At 42.2% G+C, this 16,152-nt stretch overlaps 1 protein-coding gene across 2 annotated transcripts; it reads right to left on the bottom strand.

Annotated features, from left to right (window-relative positions):
* Positions 1 to 1,700: 1,700 nt before the first annotated feature.
* On the bottom strand, positions 1,701 to 15,027 carry LOC308300107 (tripartite motif-containing protein 16-like). Of its 2 annotated transcripts, none has more exons than XM_080743885.1 (10): positions 14,673 to 15,027; positions 12,142 to 12,516; positions 11,868 to 11,963; positions 10,678 to 10,911; positions 9,712 to 9,871; positions 9,138 to 9,197; positions 8,941 to 9,011; positions 3,602 to 3,817; positions 2,862 to 3,012; positions 1,701 to 2,228 (listed from the first exon to the last, which is right to left on the bottom strand). In XM_080743885.1, the coding sequence occupies exons 1-10, from the start codon at positions 14,907 to 14,909 to the stop codon at positions 2,122 to 2,124; spliced, it is 1,707 nt and encodes a 568-aa protein (XP_080600011.1). In that variant the 5' UTR covers positions 14,910 to 15,027; the 3' UTR covers positions 1,701 to 2,121. The 2 variants fall into 2 exon arrangements, with proteins under 2 accessions (XP_080600011.1, XP_080600012.1); XM_080743886.1 differs by lacking the exon at positions 14,673 to 15,027 and adding an exon at positions 12,929 to 13,024.
* Positions 15,028 to 16,152: the final 1,125 nt, after the last annotated feature.

The raw sequence follows: 16,152 nt of genomic DNA, 5'->3' as shown, positions 1-16,152 counted from the left end.
GAGTGACAAAGCACAACAGCTCTGAGTTTCATTTCTTCTGAAGAAAAGTGGGAGAGGCGGACTTCCTGGAGCACCAGTAGTGGTTTTAAAGAGACAGTGAATGTAAGTTCACAAACAGGTTCAGCTTGGTGACAAAAGATTATTCTGCTTGTGGTTGAACGTTGGACTCGTACACATAATTTCCCTGCCGTGTAGAAAAGCCTGGTGACACAAGGTTTTACAAGATAATCAGGTGTATATTTAGGCTATTTGGGGTAGAGAATGGCCCTAGTAGAAATAAGAGGCTGAAACACAGCCAAAAGGGCACGCACATCCGAGGCTGTGTAGGCTGGGTGCTGGACTAAAAACCAGTATAGGCCTATATGAGAAGTATACATGAGAAAAGATGTTTCTTTCAAATTGCTGCTCCCAAAGCCACATCCATTGCTCTTCCTCAGACGAATGGAGAGTAGAGAATGGGAGGAGGGTTTGGTTCTGGTAGAAAATGTGTATTTTAGTCAAATGTCTCCACACAGACCATATGGTGTAGGCCAGGGATGCTCACGCTTTTTTGACTTTTTTAAATGACCAGCTCAACATGATCTACCCACTTCTGTCTGTAATCGAGAGATTCTAGGCTGACTTGGACCTCATTTGCATGAGGTTTTTTTTTTTGCATGAGGCGGGGTATCTCACGAAAGGTAGAATAAACCAAACCAGGATTTAAGCCAAATCCAGACTTCCCGGAGCCTCTTCTATATAGCCTGGTTTATTCTGTTCCACAAACACCAAGCCAGGATGAGAAGGAGTGACTTTGTCGAGCCAGGATCATAAAGCCTGGCTGAATGCACGGTCATGTATTCCTTGAAAAGCCCATGCGGTCGAGAGTCGCTTCTTGATCGTGACCAATCATGACACACACACACACACACACACACACACACACACACACACACACACACACACACACACACACACACACACACACACACACACACACACACACACACACACACACACACACACACACACACACACACACACACACACACAATGAATGAATTAATCAGATATTGTCCTCGTCCTCTCAGTCCTATCTTCTATCTTCATCCTGTATAAAACATCATCGTAACATGGAGACGACTTTCACAGAGACAGAAACGGAAACATTCTTCAAAATAAGACTAAAAGAGGTTTCAGCCAAAGTGCTCACATTTATTCTGAAAAACAAGTCATTGAACAGGAAGTACATTTTATAAAAACAATAATGATTACCTGATGGTAATCAAAGTCTTTTATATGAATAGAAACATTTGTTTATTTAGCCAGATAAGATGTTGCTTGTGTGCTTCTTCCAGGAGCACCACTCAAAAAGCAATTGAACACAGTAACCCTACAGGAGAGGGCGTTTAAAAACATACATACAAATACTATTTCTCCTGTAACCAAGAAAACAACAAAAACAAAAACAAGACATATTACCAACAGTACCCTACATTAGAAAAAGGATAGTTAAAATATACATACATGAGCTGTACTATTAACTCATTAAAAGCCAACCCCGCGATGTCGCGGGAAAAGTAATAGAGTATCTATAGTGCCATCCACGCGATGTCGCGGGAAAAGTAATATATTACTGTAACGGCGAGTAAAAATACCTAGTACAATGGCCGACGCTCCGGAGACGAAATCCGCGCTGATTTGTCATCATCACGGCTCCACGAGCACACAATAGTCATCCCATAACATTGAGGTGGACGGCCGATCTCATCTTTAATGTCCATTATCTCAAAACTACACTTTAGAAGCTAGGATGGAGGCAGATGCTCGCTTATTTTACACAGTTATAAAAGCTCCCGGTCGGCCATTACACAACTCCACGTGGACACGCATCGGTTCCGGCGCACGATCCGATGACGTCAGACCGGAAGTACTTCCAGTCTAGACTTCTGGCCTTCAAAATAAGACAGCGGCCGTTAATGGGGCCGGGAGGGGGCACTCTGGACCCCCTAATCCGTTAATGTCCTGGGCTCAGAATGAGTTAAGACTATACATGGTCACAGGTTTGATTGTCAACTAACCATTTTTTATTTATTTTTTTGCTCAACGTTTTGCGTGTCTTGGTGGAAAAGTGCATACTCTCTATTCCCAAATATTGTATACCTGTCTTTCTCCAGATGGACTGGTCTCATTTTTGACAGGCCGGTTTCCCAGTACGAAGCTTGCGCTGCCATGTGACATTTTTAAAACTGCAAAGAAAGAAAGAAAGAAAACACGTGAGAACACAGAACTGGCACCAATAGGGTCAAATGTATGTTCTTTACACAGGGTTCCCACACATTTTACCAATTAATTTCCCAAACTTTTCCCAAACTTTTCCAGAATATTTAACCCAATTTCCAGGACTATATAACAATAATTCATAATGCTCAATAACAGGTCGCTTACTCCTATGCGCAATGCCCAAAGACAGTTAGTGTATGCCAGTGGTTCTCAACCTTTTCAGGCCGTGACCCCCGAAATAATCATGCTTTAACTGTGGACCCGGCACCCTGACGAGCACTAAGAGTTGAGGAATTTTGTATAACACGGTCGACGGATCTATGTTGCGAGGCGTTGTGAGCATGTAGATCTGCTATCTTCACAATTTCTGCCTCTAATATTTGACAATTTGGCCCATGTTTAATTTGTCATTTCAGAGGTATTAACAAAATCAATAACCAAAGCCAATGCATAGCTATTTTTTCCAGGACCTTCCAGGACTCTTGATAAATTCCAAAACTTTTCCAGTATTGGAAAAATATTTTTCTAATTTCAAAATATTTCCAGGAATGTCATGACCGTGGGAACCCTGCTTACAGTATGTAAGTGTTGTTCACTACCTTGTTTTCCTTGCTTCGCCTTCTCCAGGTATTCTTTGGTCTTCTGGGTCAAAGCAGCGGACATTTTATCCAGGTTGATGCGGACGCCGTCCTTTAAAGCGAGCGTGATTCGGTTCTGGTTCATGACAATGTGTCTCACATTATGGTTGAGCTGAGGAAAAGGTAAAGAAATGATGATCAAGACATGTCTAACTCATAGCTACAGGAGAAAAAGAAAAAAAAAAGAATAAAAAGATGTTTACTGCTTCTTTTCATTATCTGCCTCCTGGCACAAAGATTAAGACAAGATGCTGTGAAGAAAATACAAGCTTTGTGTATAACTGTGGTTGTAGATTCCTGGCATTTCCATTTCCTGTTCATTTTCCCATAGCTTAATTTGATTTGCAGCCAATTTGAACAGTCAACTGATATAGGAGCCAATCAAACAAAGCTTTGGGAAACTGAACCAGAAGACGTAGTAGGTATGCCTCCTTCAAAAACTGGGACTAGTTATGCAGTTAGAATGTCAGTCCCCCATATACAGTATATTTACATAACTACATTATATTAAATAACAAAGGGGGAACATTCGAACCAAAACAGCAGATGTATAACCGCACACCATGTTACAACAAGCTTGTAGTTCGACTATTTGGTGTTATTATGGGAAAGACAAATGTAGGGCCATGGGGGATGTACCCCTGTCAAAGAGGGTTTAAGTTAGTTAAAATGGACAATTATGGTGGAAAACATAAATATACCTGGAAAATTTTATTTGGACCGCCACAGTTGAATTTGATGCACAGGGTGATTTTGTTGTCTTTCTCAAAGATGTCAAAGCTTCCCTCTCTCCACCTACAGGTGCCTACGTCTACACAGTTAATGCGGATCTTGATGGCATTAGATCCGCTGGAAAGCTTGGGCATGGCCATGGCTTGCTGTGCGGGTGGCACACTCTGAGGCTGCTCCAACAGATCCTAAAACCCATAAAAAATAAAGATACATGAATAAATAACATGTTTGCAACTAAGCTATTACATACAGTCAAAGTGACAAGCTTACACTGTTTTGAGTTTGCACGACTCATATGTCAGTAAGGACAACTGTCACCAGATGCTGGATGAAAATAGTTGCTCAATGATAGTTATTATCCAAAGACAGACTCTTATGTACAATGACAATTACCCCAGTGTTTAAATAGCCAAGTGTTGCATTCTTACCACTACAACGAACACATCCATGATAGTGTTATGGGCTGTCGAGTGTCCACACCAAGCACAAACTATAAATATGTCTCTCATCACTATAGTAGTTATAGTTGTAGCCACTTTAGCTAGATTGATGTAAAACAATATATTCATAGTAAGTCCTTTGTGTGCTCGACTCATTACCAGTCTCAGTCAGTATATTGTTGAAAATCAAACTGCTAACAATTCAAAGCAAACTCAAGACAAAAGCCACAGCACGTTTCAATCACACAACCACCCAAAATCTGAGAACCTGAACAAGATGCTTCCCAGTATAGATGTAAACTTTAACTGGCAAACAGTAAACAGTTACAACAACTTTATGCCCAGTGGTGTAAAGTAAATAAGTACATTTACTTAAGTACTGTACGTATGTAGGCCTACAATGTTGAGGTATTTGTACTTTTACTTGAATTACTTCTACTACATTCCGGATCCCAATATTGTACTTTTACTCCACTACAATTATTTGAAAACTTAAGTTACTAGTTACTTTGTAGAATTTATTACAAAACATACATTTACCACTTGATCCACCCACTTTTTAATTTGAAAATAGCAGAACTACAGGCCCACAACGCGTCACGATGCAACGTGTTGTGAGCTTGTAGAAGTGCCATTTTCAAAAGACGTAGGTCTACACAAAAAGACGTGACATTCTTCACAACTTAACTAGTAGCCTACGTTCTACTGTTGGTACTTTAAGGACATTTTTAAGCCAATACTTTTGTACTTTTACTCAACTACCGGTACATTTTTAATTCCGGACTTTCACTTACCAGTATTTCTACATTGCAACTATTGATATTTTTACTGTCTTTAGTAAAACTTGTACTGTCTTTAGTAAAATATTTGAGTATTTTTTCCACCACTCTTAACGCCCAATACAGCAGCAGCATCACAGGCTGCCCGTGTTACCGTTAGCTGCAGCTAACATAAATGACTGTACTGTGGAGCTAACGTTAGCCGTCGCACGGCTCCATAGGCTAACTAACGTTAGCTACTGTACACACTGTCGGTTGAACAGGTAAATGACTATGTAGCTACACATGGAGCCGCATTATTTAATGCTCTCCGACTACGAGGTGTGCAGCAAGCATTAGACGGAGGGGCAGAGGCTAACAGGACCGGAGGTGTGTGGTGTATTTGGAGTGGCCAAAACACAGTGAGCTAGCGTCGGTTGAATGGACGTTGGGAAAAAAAATATTGGGCCACCATTAGCTTACTAGCACGAAAGCTAAGCTAACAAGGCTAAACCTCCGTGTATCTGTTCTGCAACTAGCTTAGGGCAAGACCCATTGATTGATTGATTGAAGGCTTTATTAGAAGTTTGCATAGGAAAATGTACAGATTCATGACGGTACAGTTCACTGGTACAAGGTCTACTAAAAGGAGATCCATGAAAAGACTAAGCTTATTTCAACAGGAAACCATTAAAGTATCTCATATAACATTGAATGACAGACAAATAGAACACAGTACTATGCAGTAGATATGTAAAGAAAAAAAGAAAACAGTAGGTCTATACAATCAGTAAGTACAGTATATACAATATATACAAGGAAGGGGCAGGTAACAGTAAGTCTAAACAATCAGTATGTACAGTATATACAAGGAAGGGGCAGGGAGGGTAGGGTTGGGCTAGGTTTTTACCAGTTGTGAACGGCTGCTGCCTGTAAGTGGTTTTTTAGAGCAATTTTAAAGGATGCTAGTGATCCACACTCCTTTATGGCCTTCGGTAAGGCATTCCACATTTTTGTGGTGTAGCAGAAGAACGAGTTCGACCCTTTCTTTGAGTTGACTCTGGGTTGAACGTGATCTGTGGCACTGCCTCTGGTGTTGTAATTATGGACATCCTTAACGTTTTTAAAGTATTTTGACAGGTACTTGGGTATCATAGTGGTGTAGTGTATCTTGTACACCAGGCCCATTGCAAGTTGCTGTACTCTGTCATCTACTCTGAGCCACCCCACTCTTAACTGGTGAGTAGCGGTGAGGTGAGTCTGATTGGGAAGGTTAAGCAGGACCCTAATTAGTTTATTTTGGGCTGTTTGGAGTTTAGTTTTTAGGGCTTGTGGGGCGTCACGATACCATACGTGGACTCCATAGTCAAAGAGGGGCTGGATTATTGCACCAGCTATGGTCTTCAGTGTGTTGAAGTTGACCATTGGGGCGATCCTCTGTAGGAAACGAGTTCGTTGGTTGATTTTTTGTATTACTTTTGAAGTCATCTTTTCGCTGGAAAGATTAGCTTCAAGGATACATCCTAAGTAGGAGATTTCGTTTTTTCGTGTTATGACCTTGTCACCCACTTTGATTGTGAAGTTCTCTACCTTTTTGAGGTTATGATTTGATCCAAAGAGGATGGACTCGGTTTTGCCCAGGTGAATTGATAATTTGTTGTCGTTAAGCCATGTGCAGATCTTACTCAGTTCAGAGTTAAGTGTCTTTTCAACCTGCAAGTGGTCCTTGCCCGAGACTAGGAGAGCCGAGTCATCCGCGAACAGGAACAGGTTGCAGTCGCAAGCAGATGCCATGTCGTTCACGTATATTAGGAACAACAGAGGTCCCAGTATGCTACCTTGGGGAACTCCACAGCTTACTGGGAGGGGGGGGGACAGGGTACCGTTAATCTCCACCACCTGTTCCCTCCCCACCAGGTAAGATTGCATCCAGCTCACTGCTGCGCTGTCAAGACCGATGGCTTTTAGTTTCTCAATCAGAATAGCATGATCCACGGTGTCAAATGCCTTCTGGAGGTCCATCATGACCATGCCACTATACTTGCCCTGATCCGCTTCGCGTTTGATTTGGTCAGTCAAATAGAGAAGGCATGTGTCAGTGGAATGGGATTTTCTGAATCCAGATTGGAACTCGTAAATCAGATTATTCTCATCGAGATATCTTGCAATCTGTTCGTAGACTATTTTCTCCATGACTTTGGATATGGAGCTAAGAATGGAAACGGGGCGGTAGTTTCCAGGGTCTAGTTTGCTACCTTTTTTATGCAGGGGGGTTACTTTTGCTAGTTTGAAGTCCTGGGGGACATGACCCTGTTCGATGGAAAGGTTAATTATGTGGGTAATGATTGGAGCAATGGTGGCGGCTGAATCTCTGAGAAATCTAGCTGGGATTTTATCAAGGCCAGTGGCCTTGTGTTGAGGTAGGGCGCTCAATTTTTTAAACACTTCATCAGTTGTCACTGTGGAAAGTTTAAAGCTGTCTTTACTGACGCCCAGTTTTTTGTAGAATGTATTAACAAATTCTTCACCATACCGCCCAGATGGGGCGACCAGTCTTTTGACCAGTGAACGGGCTGTGGTGGTAAAGGTTTTGTTAAAATGGGTAGCCACTTCACCTTTGTCAGAAATGAGAGCGGCGTCCGTTTTGATGTTTATGTTGTGGCATATGGTTTTTGATTTTAAGCCTAATTGGTTGTTAAGCAACTTCCATAGGTCTCGTGGGTTGTTTTTGTATTCATCGATTTTGTCGTCGATGTAGTTTTTTTTGGCGGATCTAACTAGGGCGGTTGTCTGGTTTCTAAGTCTCTTGCATTGAGCAGTAAGATGCTCAATGTGTTTTTTGAGGTCATGGTTGAATTTTTTCTTGAGCTTTTTGCAGCACTTTCGTTTTTCATCGTATTTTTTGTCTCTGAGTCTAGCTGATTCTGCAATATCTGAGTTATACCATGGCTCTTGGCGGGCTTTAACCCTGGTGGTATTCAAGGGGGCCACGTCGTCTAGAGCATCGGTCAATTTGGTTTTAAAACCGCACCATGCTTCCTCGACATCTGTACACTGCAGCTCTGGGGAAAAGTCTACACCCGCTAGTTTGAGATTAAAAGCCTCACTTTTAAGCCACAAATTCAAGAACTTAGTTTTACCCCCTATTTATGTATTTATTGTTTTACATGCCAGGTTTTAATTTGTTTAACAAATAATAAATAAATCACACCCAGTGTGAAGTGAGTGCCTTTTATGAATTAATTTCATTCAGCGTCCCATGAAGCTTGGCCAAATCTAAGATTTATTTTAGAAATGTGCAGATATGCACAGTATGTATAGTGCCTGTAACACTATACAGTACATACTGTGTGTTGGTTTGTTTACTGTTGAATGAGAAAAAAAACGTTGTTAAACATTAAGTATAATACCATAATTTGGGGACCCACAGTTTGAGAACCACTGTATTAAGTATAACCAATCTACACAGACTGACAGAGGGCTCTGCAGTAATATCAACAGGAGATACAGTATAATGACAGCAGGCTTATTAAAAAAAATGCAATAAGCGGAACACAATCGGTTGATTGATCATGGTGTAGTATACACATCATTCTTACACATACTTTATCTAGAAGGGAAAATCTATAATCAAATTACTGAATATCATCGTCAGCATTCTTAACATGTCTACCATGTCTTACACAGCTCTGCTGAATCTCCTCTCGCCCAAGGTAATATCCCTGGATAGAGAGGTTGTGTGAACGTGGTCTGAACTGTGTGGAGGAGGGTCATTGTGTCAGAAACACCGTAGAAGGACAGGGTACCTGCCTTGTGATCCAGGTAAACACCCACTCTGGAGGAACGAGGCCCTGACACTTCGGTCTGAATATTGTTGTGTTTGAAACAGCAGTTGTAACCACGGTACTGTAAACACCAGGATTTATCATTCTTTCCAAAGTGGGTTAGTCTGTTGACGTCTTTGTAACAGACTGCTACATGAACCCCATTACCACTCCACTCTACTTCCCAGTAACTACGTTCAGACAGACCCTCTGCACACAACACCTGAGTGTAATTAGTAAATCTCTCTGCATGATAAGGGTAAGGTTGTGATGTTGTTATTGTCACCTTCCTCTTCTCTTCTGACAGGGAGAGAAGCGTGCTTATCGTGTTCATGTCCAGAGACAGAGGACAGGAATCTGTGAGAACACACGACAAAAGAAAATTCAAACCTCATGAACTTATTGTGTTTAGAGTTACTCTCTCAGATACAAACTCGTTAGAGCTTTCAATAACCTTCAAAAACCGCATCAACATGGACTCACATTGTAAAAAGTCCTTTCTGGTCTGAGGCTCCGCTGGATGTAAAACATCAACTGCACACACTGGAAACGCAAGAAAACAGAAAAGGTCATCATGACATCATACTGAAGAATGGATTAAACCAAATCCAGGTTTGACAAAGCCTGCTCCGTAAAGCCTGGTTTATTCCGTTCCACTAACGCCAGGCCAGGCTGAGAAGGAGAGACTTTGTCGAGCCAGGATTGTAAAGCCAGGCTGAATGTGCGTTCATGTATTCCTTGAAAATACCATGCGTTCGAGCGTTGATTCCTTGATCGTGACCAATCATCGAACCAAAGAGTGGCATTCTTCCACCGCCCCCGCCCTGGTTTAACATATCCAGGTTAACTGGCTAGGCTAATCCGCCGATATATTTCATGAAACCGATTGAGCACTCATCATGGCTAAATTAAGCCAGGATAGCTGATAAATCCAGGCTTTATAATCTAGGTTTGGTGAAACAGGCCCCAGGTCAAATATCTCCAGTTGCCTTCTGACTTCATCAGTCCATGTTCACTATGATGGCAGGTTAAAACAATAAACACATTTCAATCTCACCTCTGTTTGAAATCTCTGGCCAAGTTGTCTTCAGGATGTTGTCTAGTTGGTCTCTCAGACCAGACAGCACATCAATCACATCTGTGAAGGACCTCAGAGGACAGATGACCACACTGGGTGAGTCTGGAGATCCACTGGGACTGGAGAGAGACTGGAAACTCTGGAGAGAGACAAGCAGAGAGACAAGTAAACCAGTTTAGACAGGGATGGAAGAACATTATACAGTAGTAATCAGATCACAATCAGTGGAGTTGAACTGATGTCCTTGTTGTTCAACCAGTAAACACACACACACACACACACACACACACACACACACACACACACACACACACACACACACACACACACACACACACACACACACACACACACATTTATACTTTGTCGTACAGCGGTGTCACACAGCGAACATAGCAGAACTACAAGCCCACAGCGTATCGCCTCTGCTACTCGATGTGGGCTTGTAGCTCCAATGTTGAACTAAATTGAATTAATTTAAAATGTATTTTGATCTCATTAAAATAATTGTGATTAACAATTTAATTATGTGTTACTGTGTCAATACAAAATGTAAATAAAATGTCAATCTACGAACAAAAATTGCACAGGGCGGAATCATTTTATACTTTCAAATTATTCTATAAATTCAGCTCATTTACAAGCTCACAAGCCGAGCTTGAAGATCTGCTATTTTTGGAAAATGTGACAATTATGAATATGACAATTGCAAAAAAATTGTTGTGATTACCTCAAATAATTGTGATTAGGAGATCATCACATAATAATATTGACATGCCTTTTTTTCACATTGTTATTCTGGTCTGTACATAATGTAGTAACTACCAGCATTAATAATGTCATGTTATGCCAGGGCATATAATGTAATCTAATGTAATATGACATGATGGAAAGGAATGAAATGTGAAGCTGATTTCTCCTAAATGTCAGAACCATGATAGGAACCTGAATGAAGGTGATGCTGTCATCAGTGTTGGACAGCTCCTCCAGGTCAGCATGTCTCCTCTCCAGCTGCTCCATGTGCTCCTCCAGCTGCCTCAGGAGAGCCTCAGTCTGAGCCACTGCAGTCTGCTGCTGATCTCTGATCAGCTCTTTAAGCTCACTGCGTCTTCTCTCAATGGAGACCATCATCTCACTGAGGATCCTGTCACTGGCCTCCACTGCTGCTTCTGCAGAGCTCTGTTTAACGCGCGCGCACGCGCGCGCACGCACACACACACACACACACACACACACACACACACACACACACACACACACACACACACACACACACACACACACACACACACACACACACACACACACACACACACACACACACACACACACACACACACGTTAAAATGTTTTATTTTTATTTTACAGAAATGATTAAACATTTTCCAAATAATATGTGAACATGGATGAACCTTAATTCTTAGATATTTCAAATTATGTCTCACATATTTTGCTGTTTTAGATATTTGACTTGTTAGTAGTAAGTAGTTACTTTTTTTTGTTAAGGCTTAAACTAGATGTGGTATTCTTCCTTTTTCTCTGTCTTTGTTATGTTTGTATTGTGGTTTGGTTTATGTGGGGTCTGTAAATGGAAATGATCATCATTAGCTGAATCATTTCATTTTCATGTACGGAATGTTCATTAATGTACATTGTCCCGTCGAAAGAAAGAAAGAAAGAAAGAAAGAAAGAAAGAAAGAAAGAAAGAAAGAAAGAAATGCACTGATTCTGAAAGTGGGGTCCAGACAAAATGTGTTAATGTAGCATCAAAATCAGTTTAACCAACTGTAATCCATATTTGAAAATAGATGTTCTACAAGTTCACAACACATTGAGAACGCATCACACCACCTTGTGAGCTTGTAGATCTGCTAATTTCAACAACTCTTGAGAGAATGTGAAACATTTTGCATAATACAAATCTCATATGTGGAAATTGCTGGCACAAAAATATTTTCAAATGGGGGAACACAGCCAAATACATATTATAAATTGGGGGGTCCTTGACATGCAAAGGTTTGAAAACCATTGCTTTAGTGCTTCTGATGACAAGTCTCATCCATATAGCATCACCATTTTCTCTATCTACATTAAACACAATAACAAGAAGAACCATCATCATAATATCAGCTCACGTTCAGGGCCTCCATGACCTGTCTCAGGTCTTTCAGCTCCTTCTTTGTCTCCTGGATCTGCTGCTGGACTTTCTTCTGAATTGTCACCAGCTGTTTCTGCAAGGAACAGGAAGAGAGACTGTCGGGATACCAATTCTATCCAATCAGGAGAGAGAGAACTCATACAGAATACAGGGTAAATCCACACATCATCATAATGTCCCTGGCATGGTTATTTATTTCTACTTCTAACTTTAAAACAAAACATGATCCATCTTATAATTTGTCCTCCTACCTGTTTCTCTGCCTTCTCTGCAGCAGCTGACACCGTGTCATGGCCCTTGTGTTCATCCATGGTGCACAGATAGCAGATACACTGACGGTCTGTGCGACAGAACACCTCCAGAAGCTTGTCATGACTGGAGCACATCTTCTCCTGCAGTTTGTTGGTTGCTGGGACCAGCTTGTGCTTCTGCAACGCTGGAGCATTGTAGTGAGGCTGGAGGTGAGTCTCACAGTAAGAGGCCAGACACGCCAGACAAGACATGAGAGCTTTGCGACGTCTGGCTCCAGTGCATAAATCACAGGCCACGTCTTCTGGTCCGGCGTAGAGCTGTGCAGCGGAGGCAGGAGACTGCTGACCTCCTGTACTGCTCAGCTTCATCACAAGCTGGAAGTAAAGAGAAGAGGAGGGGAGGTCACTCACTGATGACAAATACAACACAGTCACTGTGAGGTTCATGGTGTTAAACAGGACCGTACCTACCTGTAGGTTCCCCAGGTTCTATGTTCCCCAGGTTCTATGTTCCCCATTTACCCCCCCAAAAAAGGTTCTATGTCCCCCGCTTATCCAAAAAAAGGTCCTACAGTATGTTCCCCAGGTTCTATGTTCCCCACTTACCCCCACAAAAAAGGTTCTATGTTCCCCGCTCAACTTACAATAGGTTCTATGTTCCCCACTTATCCAAAAATGCAGGAAACATTCCTTTATAATTATTAATAACAACTCAAAACACCCAATAATGGGTAGAAATTACGAATACTAGTGGGTCAGGGGCACTAGGGACATCTGGACACCATACTTTTGTTATGTCTGGGCATCTGGACGAGTGGGCACCTGGACATCTGGGCAATAGGGACATGTGGGCATTTGGACGAGTGGGCACTTAGGGGTGGAGACATCTGGTCACCTGGGCAAGATGTCCCACCATTTTCTGAATTTGAGTGGGGAACATAATTTTAAAAAAAATGTGGGGAACATACAGTAGATCCTGTTTTGGGTTGAGAGGGGAATATAGAACCTTTTTGTGGGGAGGGTGGGTGGGGAACATAGAACCTGGGGAACATAGAACCTTTTTGGGGGGTAAGTGGGGAACATAGAACCTGGGGAACATAGAACCTGGGGAACATAGGATGGACCCCTTTTTTTCTAAGTCTTGAACTTAAGAAGCGCTCGTCTTCTATAACGCCATGTCCCGCTGCCTCCTGCATTATGTGACCTTTAGGGGGTCCCCAGGTTCTATGTTCCCCAGGTTCTATGTTCCCCATTTTCCCCTATAAAAAAGGTTCTATGTTCCCCTCTTACGCAAAAAAGGTTCTATGTTCCCCACCTGCTTTCACAAAGAAAAGGTTCTATGTTCCCCGTTTACCTAAAAAAAGGTTCTATGTTCCCCGCTCATACAAAAATGCAAGAAGCAATTACAAATACTATATAGTGGGACAGGGGGGCACTAGGGAAATCTGGGCACCATATTTTTGGGATGACTGGGCATTTGGACAAGTGGGCACCTAGTCGAGTGGGCACTTAGGGGTGGAGACTTCTGTTCTATTGCCAGCTCATGTACATTACATGCTCAAACGCGTCTCGTTTGAGCCTTGGAATTCATAGTCATCGCTGTTTGAAAATGTCACTTTTTGACCGAAAGTAAGTGAGAACCGGAAAAGCCGATTCTGTGAAAAAACATAAACAGGAAGCGGTTGGAGATGATGTCATTTTGTGTGTTCCGCATCCGCTGTGATTCTAATTTTTAGCGACCAGCTCCATCTGGTGGCTAACTTGTGAGAAGAAAAGGTAATCTGTCATATCTCCCTCCACATTGGCAGTGAATGGGTTTTTAAAAGAGATTGAGAAACCTAAATGTTATTTTTTGTTTTTAATTATTATTATTATCCAAAGCCTAACACAGGGGTGGGCAACTTTGATGATGGCGAGGGCCACTATATTTCCACCTTCACTCCAGAGGGCCACATTGCTCAAACGCGTCCCGTGTGGTTCTATTGAAAAGGATATACCGAAGGCTAATTGCCCAGGGCCTACCATTACCTGCATTTTTGGTTTGCGCCCACCATTTCCTGCATTTTTTTGTGAGCGGGGAACATAGAACCTTTATTTGGTTTAGTGGGGAACATAGAACCTTTTTTTGAGGAGCAGGGTGGGGAACATAGAACCTGGGGAACATAGAACCTTTTTTGGGGGGAAGTGGGGAACATAGAACCTGGGGAACATAGAACCTGGGGAACATAGGTACGGTCCCGAAAAAAAACATGGCTGCTCGGATTTTATTGACAGAAAATAAATCATAACAATTCCACGGTGGAATTTTCAGAAACAAACACTTTGCAGATAGCAAGAGTAAATTCCAAGCTTCCATAGAGCTACAATATTGGTGAGTTCGTTTAATACAATCAGATAGCAAAAAACTGTTTTGATGCATTGGCTGCCTATGGGAGGTATTGCAACCCTAGATTCATCCGATTATAAAACAATCTAGTGTTGCAATTTGCGGCTACCAATAGGCCTACTGTGGTTGTAACTTGTCATCTCACCTCAGCCAGCAAGTTGTTCTTCCTCAGAACAGGTCTGGGACTGAAGCTCTCTCTGCACTGGGGACAGCTGTAGACTCTAGTCTCCTCATTCTGGTCCCAGTAACCCTCAATACAGCTTTTACAGTAATTGTGTCCGCATGGTAGAGCCACTGGTTCCTTTAGATGGTCCAGACAGACAGGACAGCACAACTGATCCTGGTCCAGATCACATCCCTGCTGCTGTTGTTTTTGAGCCATTTGACTGACAACCACACGCACATTGAGAAGAAAGAAAACAGTCGCAGTCAAAACACACAAGTTAACACTGGTTTACTCTGAAGAGAAAACTGGGAGCAACAAAACACAACAGCTCTGAGTTTCATTTCTTCTGAAGAAAAGTGGGAGAGGCATAGGTGGACTTCCTGGATATTTGCATGTTTGCACCAGTAGTGGTTTTAAAGAGACAGTGAGTTTAACACAGTTCACAAACAGGTTCAGCTTGTAAGCTTGGTGACGAAAGGTTATTCTACTTGTGGTTGAACGCTGGACTCGTACACATAATTTCCCTGCCGTGTAGAAAAGCCTGGTGACACAAGGTTTTACAAGATAATCAGGGGTATATTTAGGCTATTTAGGGTAGAGAATGGCCCTAGTAGAAATAAGCTGCCTGAGGCTGAAACACAGCCAAAAGGGCACGCACATCAGAGGCTGTATAGGCTGGGTGCTGGACTAAAAAACAGTATAAATATATATAAGTATATATGAGAAAAGAGTCTGCACACCAAATTGCTGCTCCCAAAGTTAAAGTTTACTCTGTAACGTTTCGAGCCACATCCACATGGCCCTTCCTCAGACGAATGGAGAGTAGTGAAAGGGAGAAGGGGTTGGTTCTGGTAGAACATTTGTATTTTAGTCAAATATCTCCACACAGACCACATTCACTCCACTTCCTCCAGTGGGCACATATGGTGTAGGCCAGGGATGCTCACGCTTTTGACTTTTTTAAATGACCAGCTCAACTTGATCTACCCATCCCAAAAACATGTACCTGAGGCCTCTTTGGAATGCGGCACTGGCAATACATAAGACACTGGCAATGGGAAATATTGTGGGATAAAAGTCTTCATCCTTCTCTCTCTCCCTCTTTACACGCACGCACGCACGCACGCACGCACGCACGCACGCACACACGCACACACACACACACACACACACACACACACACACACACAGGCACAAAATATTTTCAAATGAGAGTCTGCAGCCAAGTAATACAGTATATAATTGGGGGGTCCTTGGCGAAAAAGTTTGAGAACCACTGAAGACGCAGAATCTATAGCATCACCATTTCCTCCTTTTTCCACAGTATACACAAGAACAAGAAACACAATAACAATAACCATTATCACTAGTAAGACGCCTCAGGGCGATAATTCTTGGCCATCTGGCCAGTGATGTATATCGGACGAGTTACCCATATATGGAGACCCCTGGTAGGTAG

Source organism: Nannobrachium achirus (assembly GCF_963921795.1).
Source record: "Nannobrachium achirus genome assembly, chromosome: 15".
NCBI lineage: Eukaryota > Metazoa > Chordata > Actinopteri > Myctophiformes > Myctophidae > Nannobrachium > Nannobrachium achirus.
The sequence above is the reverse complement of the archived record's forward strand: the minus strand, read 5'-3'. Positions and strand labels throughout refer to the sequence as shown.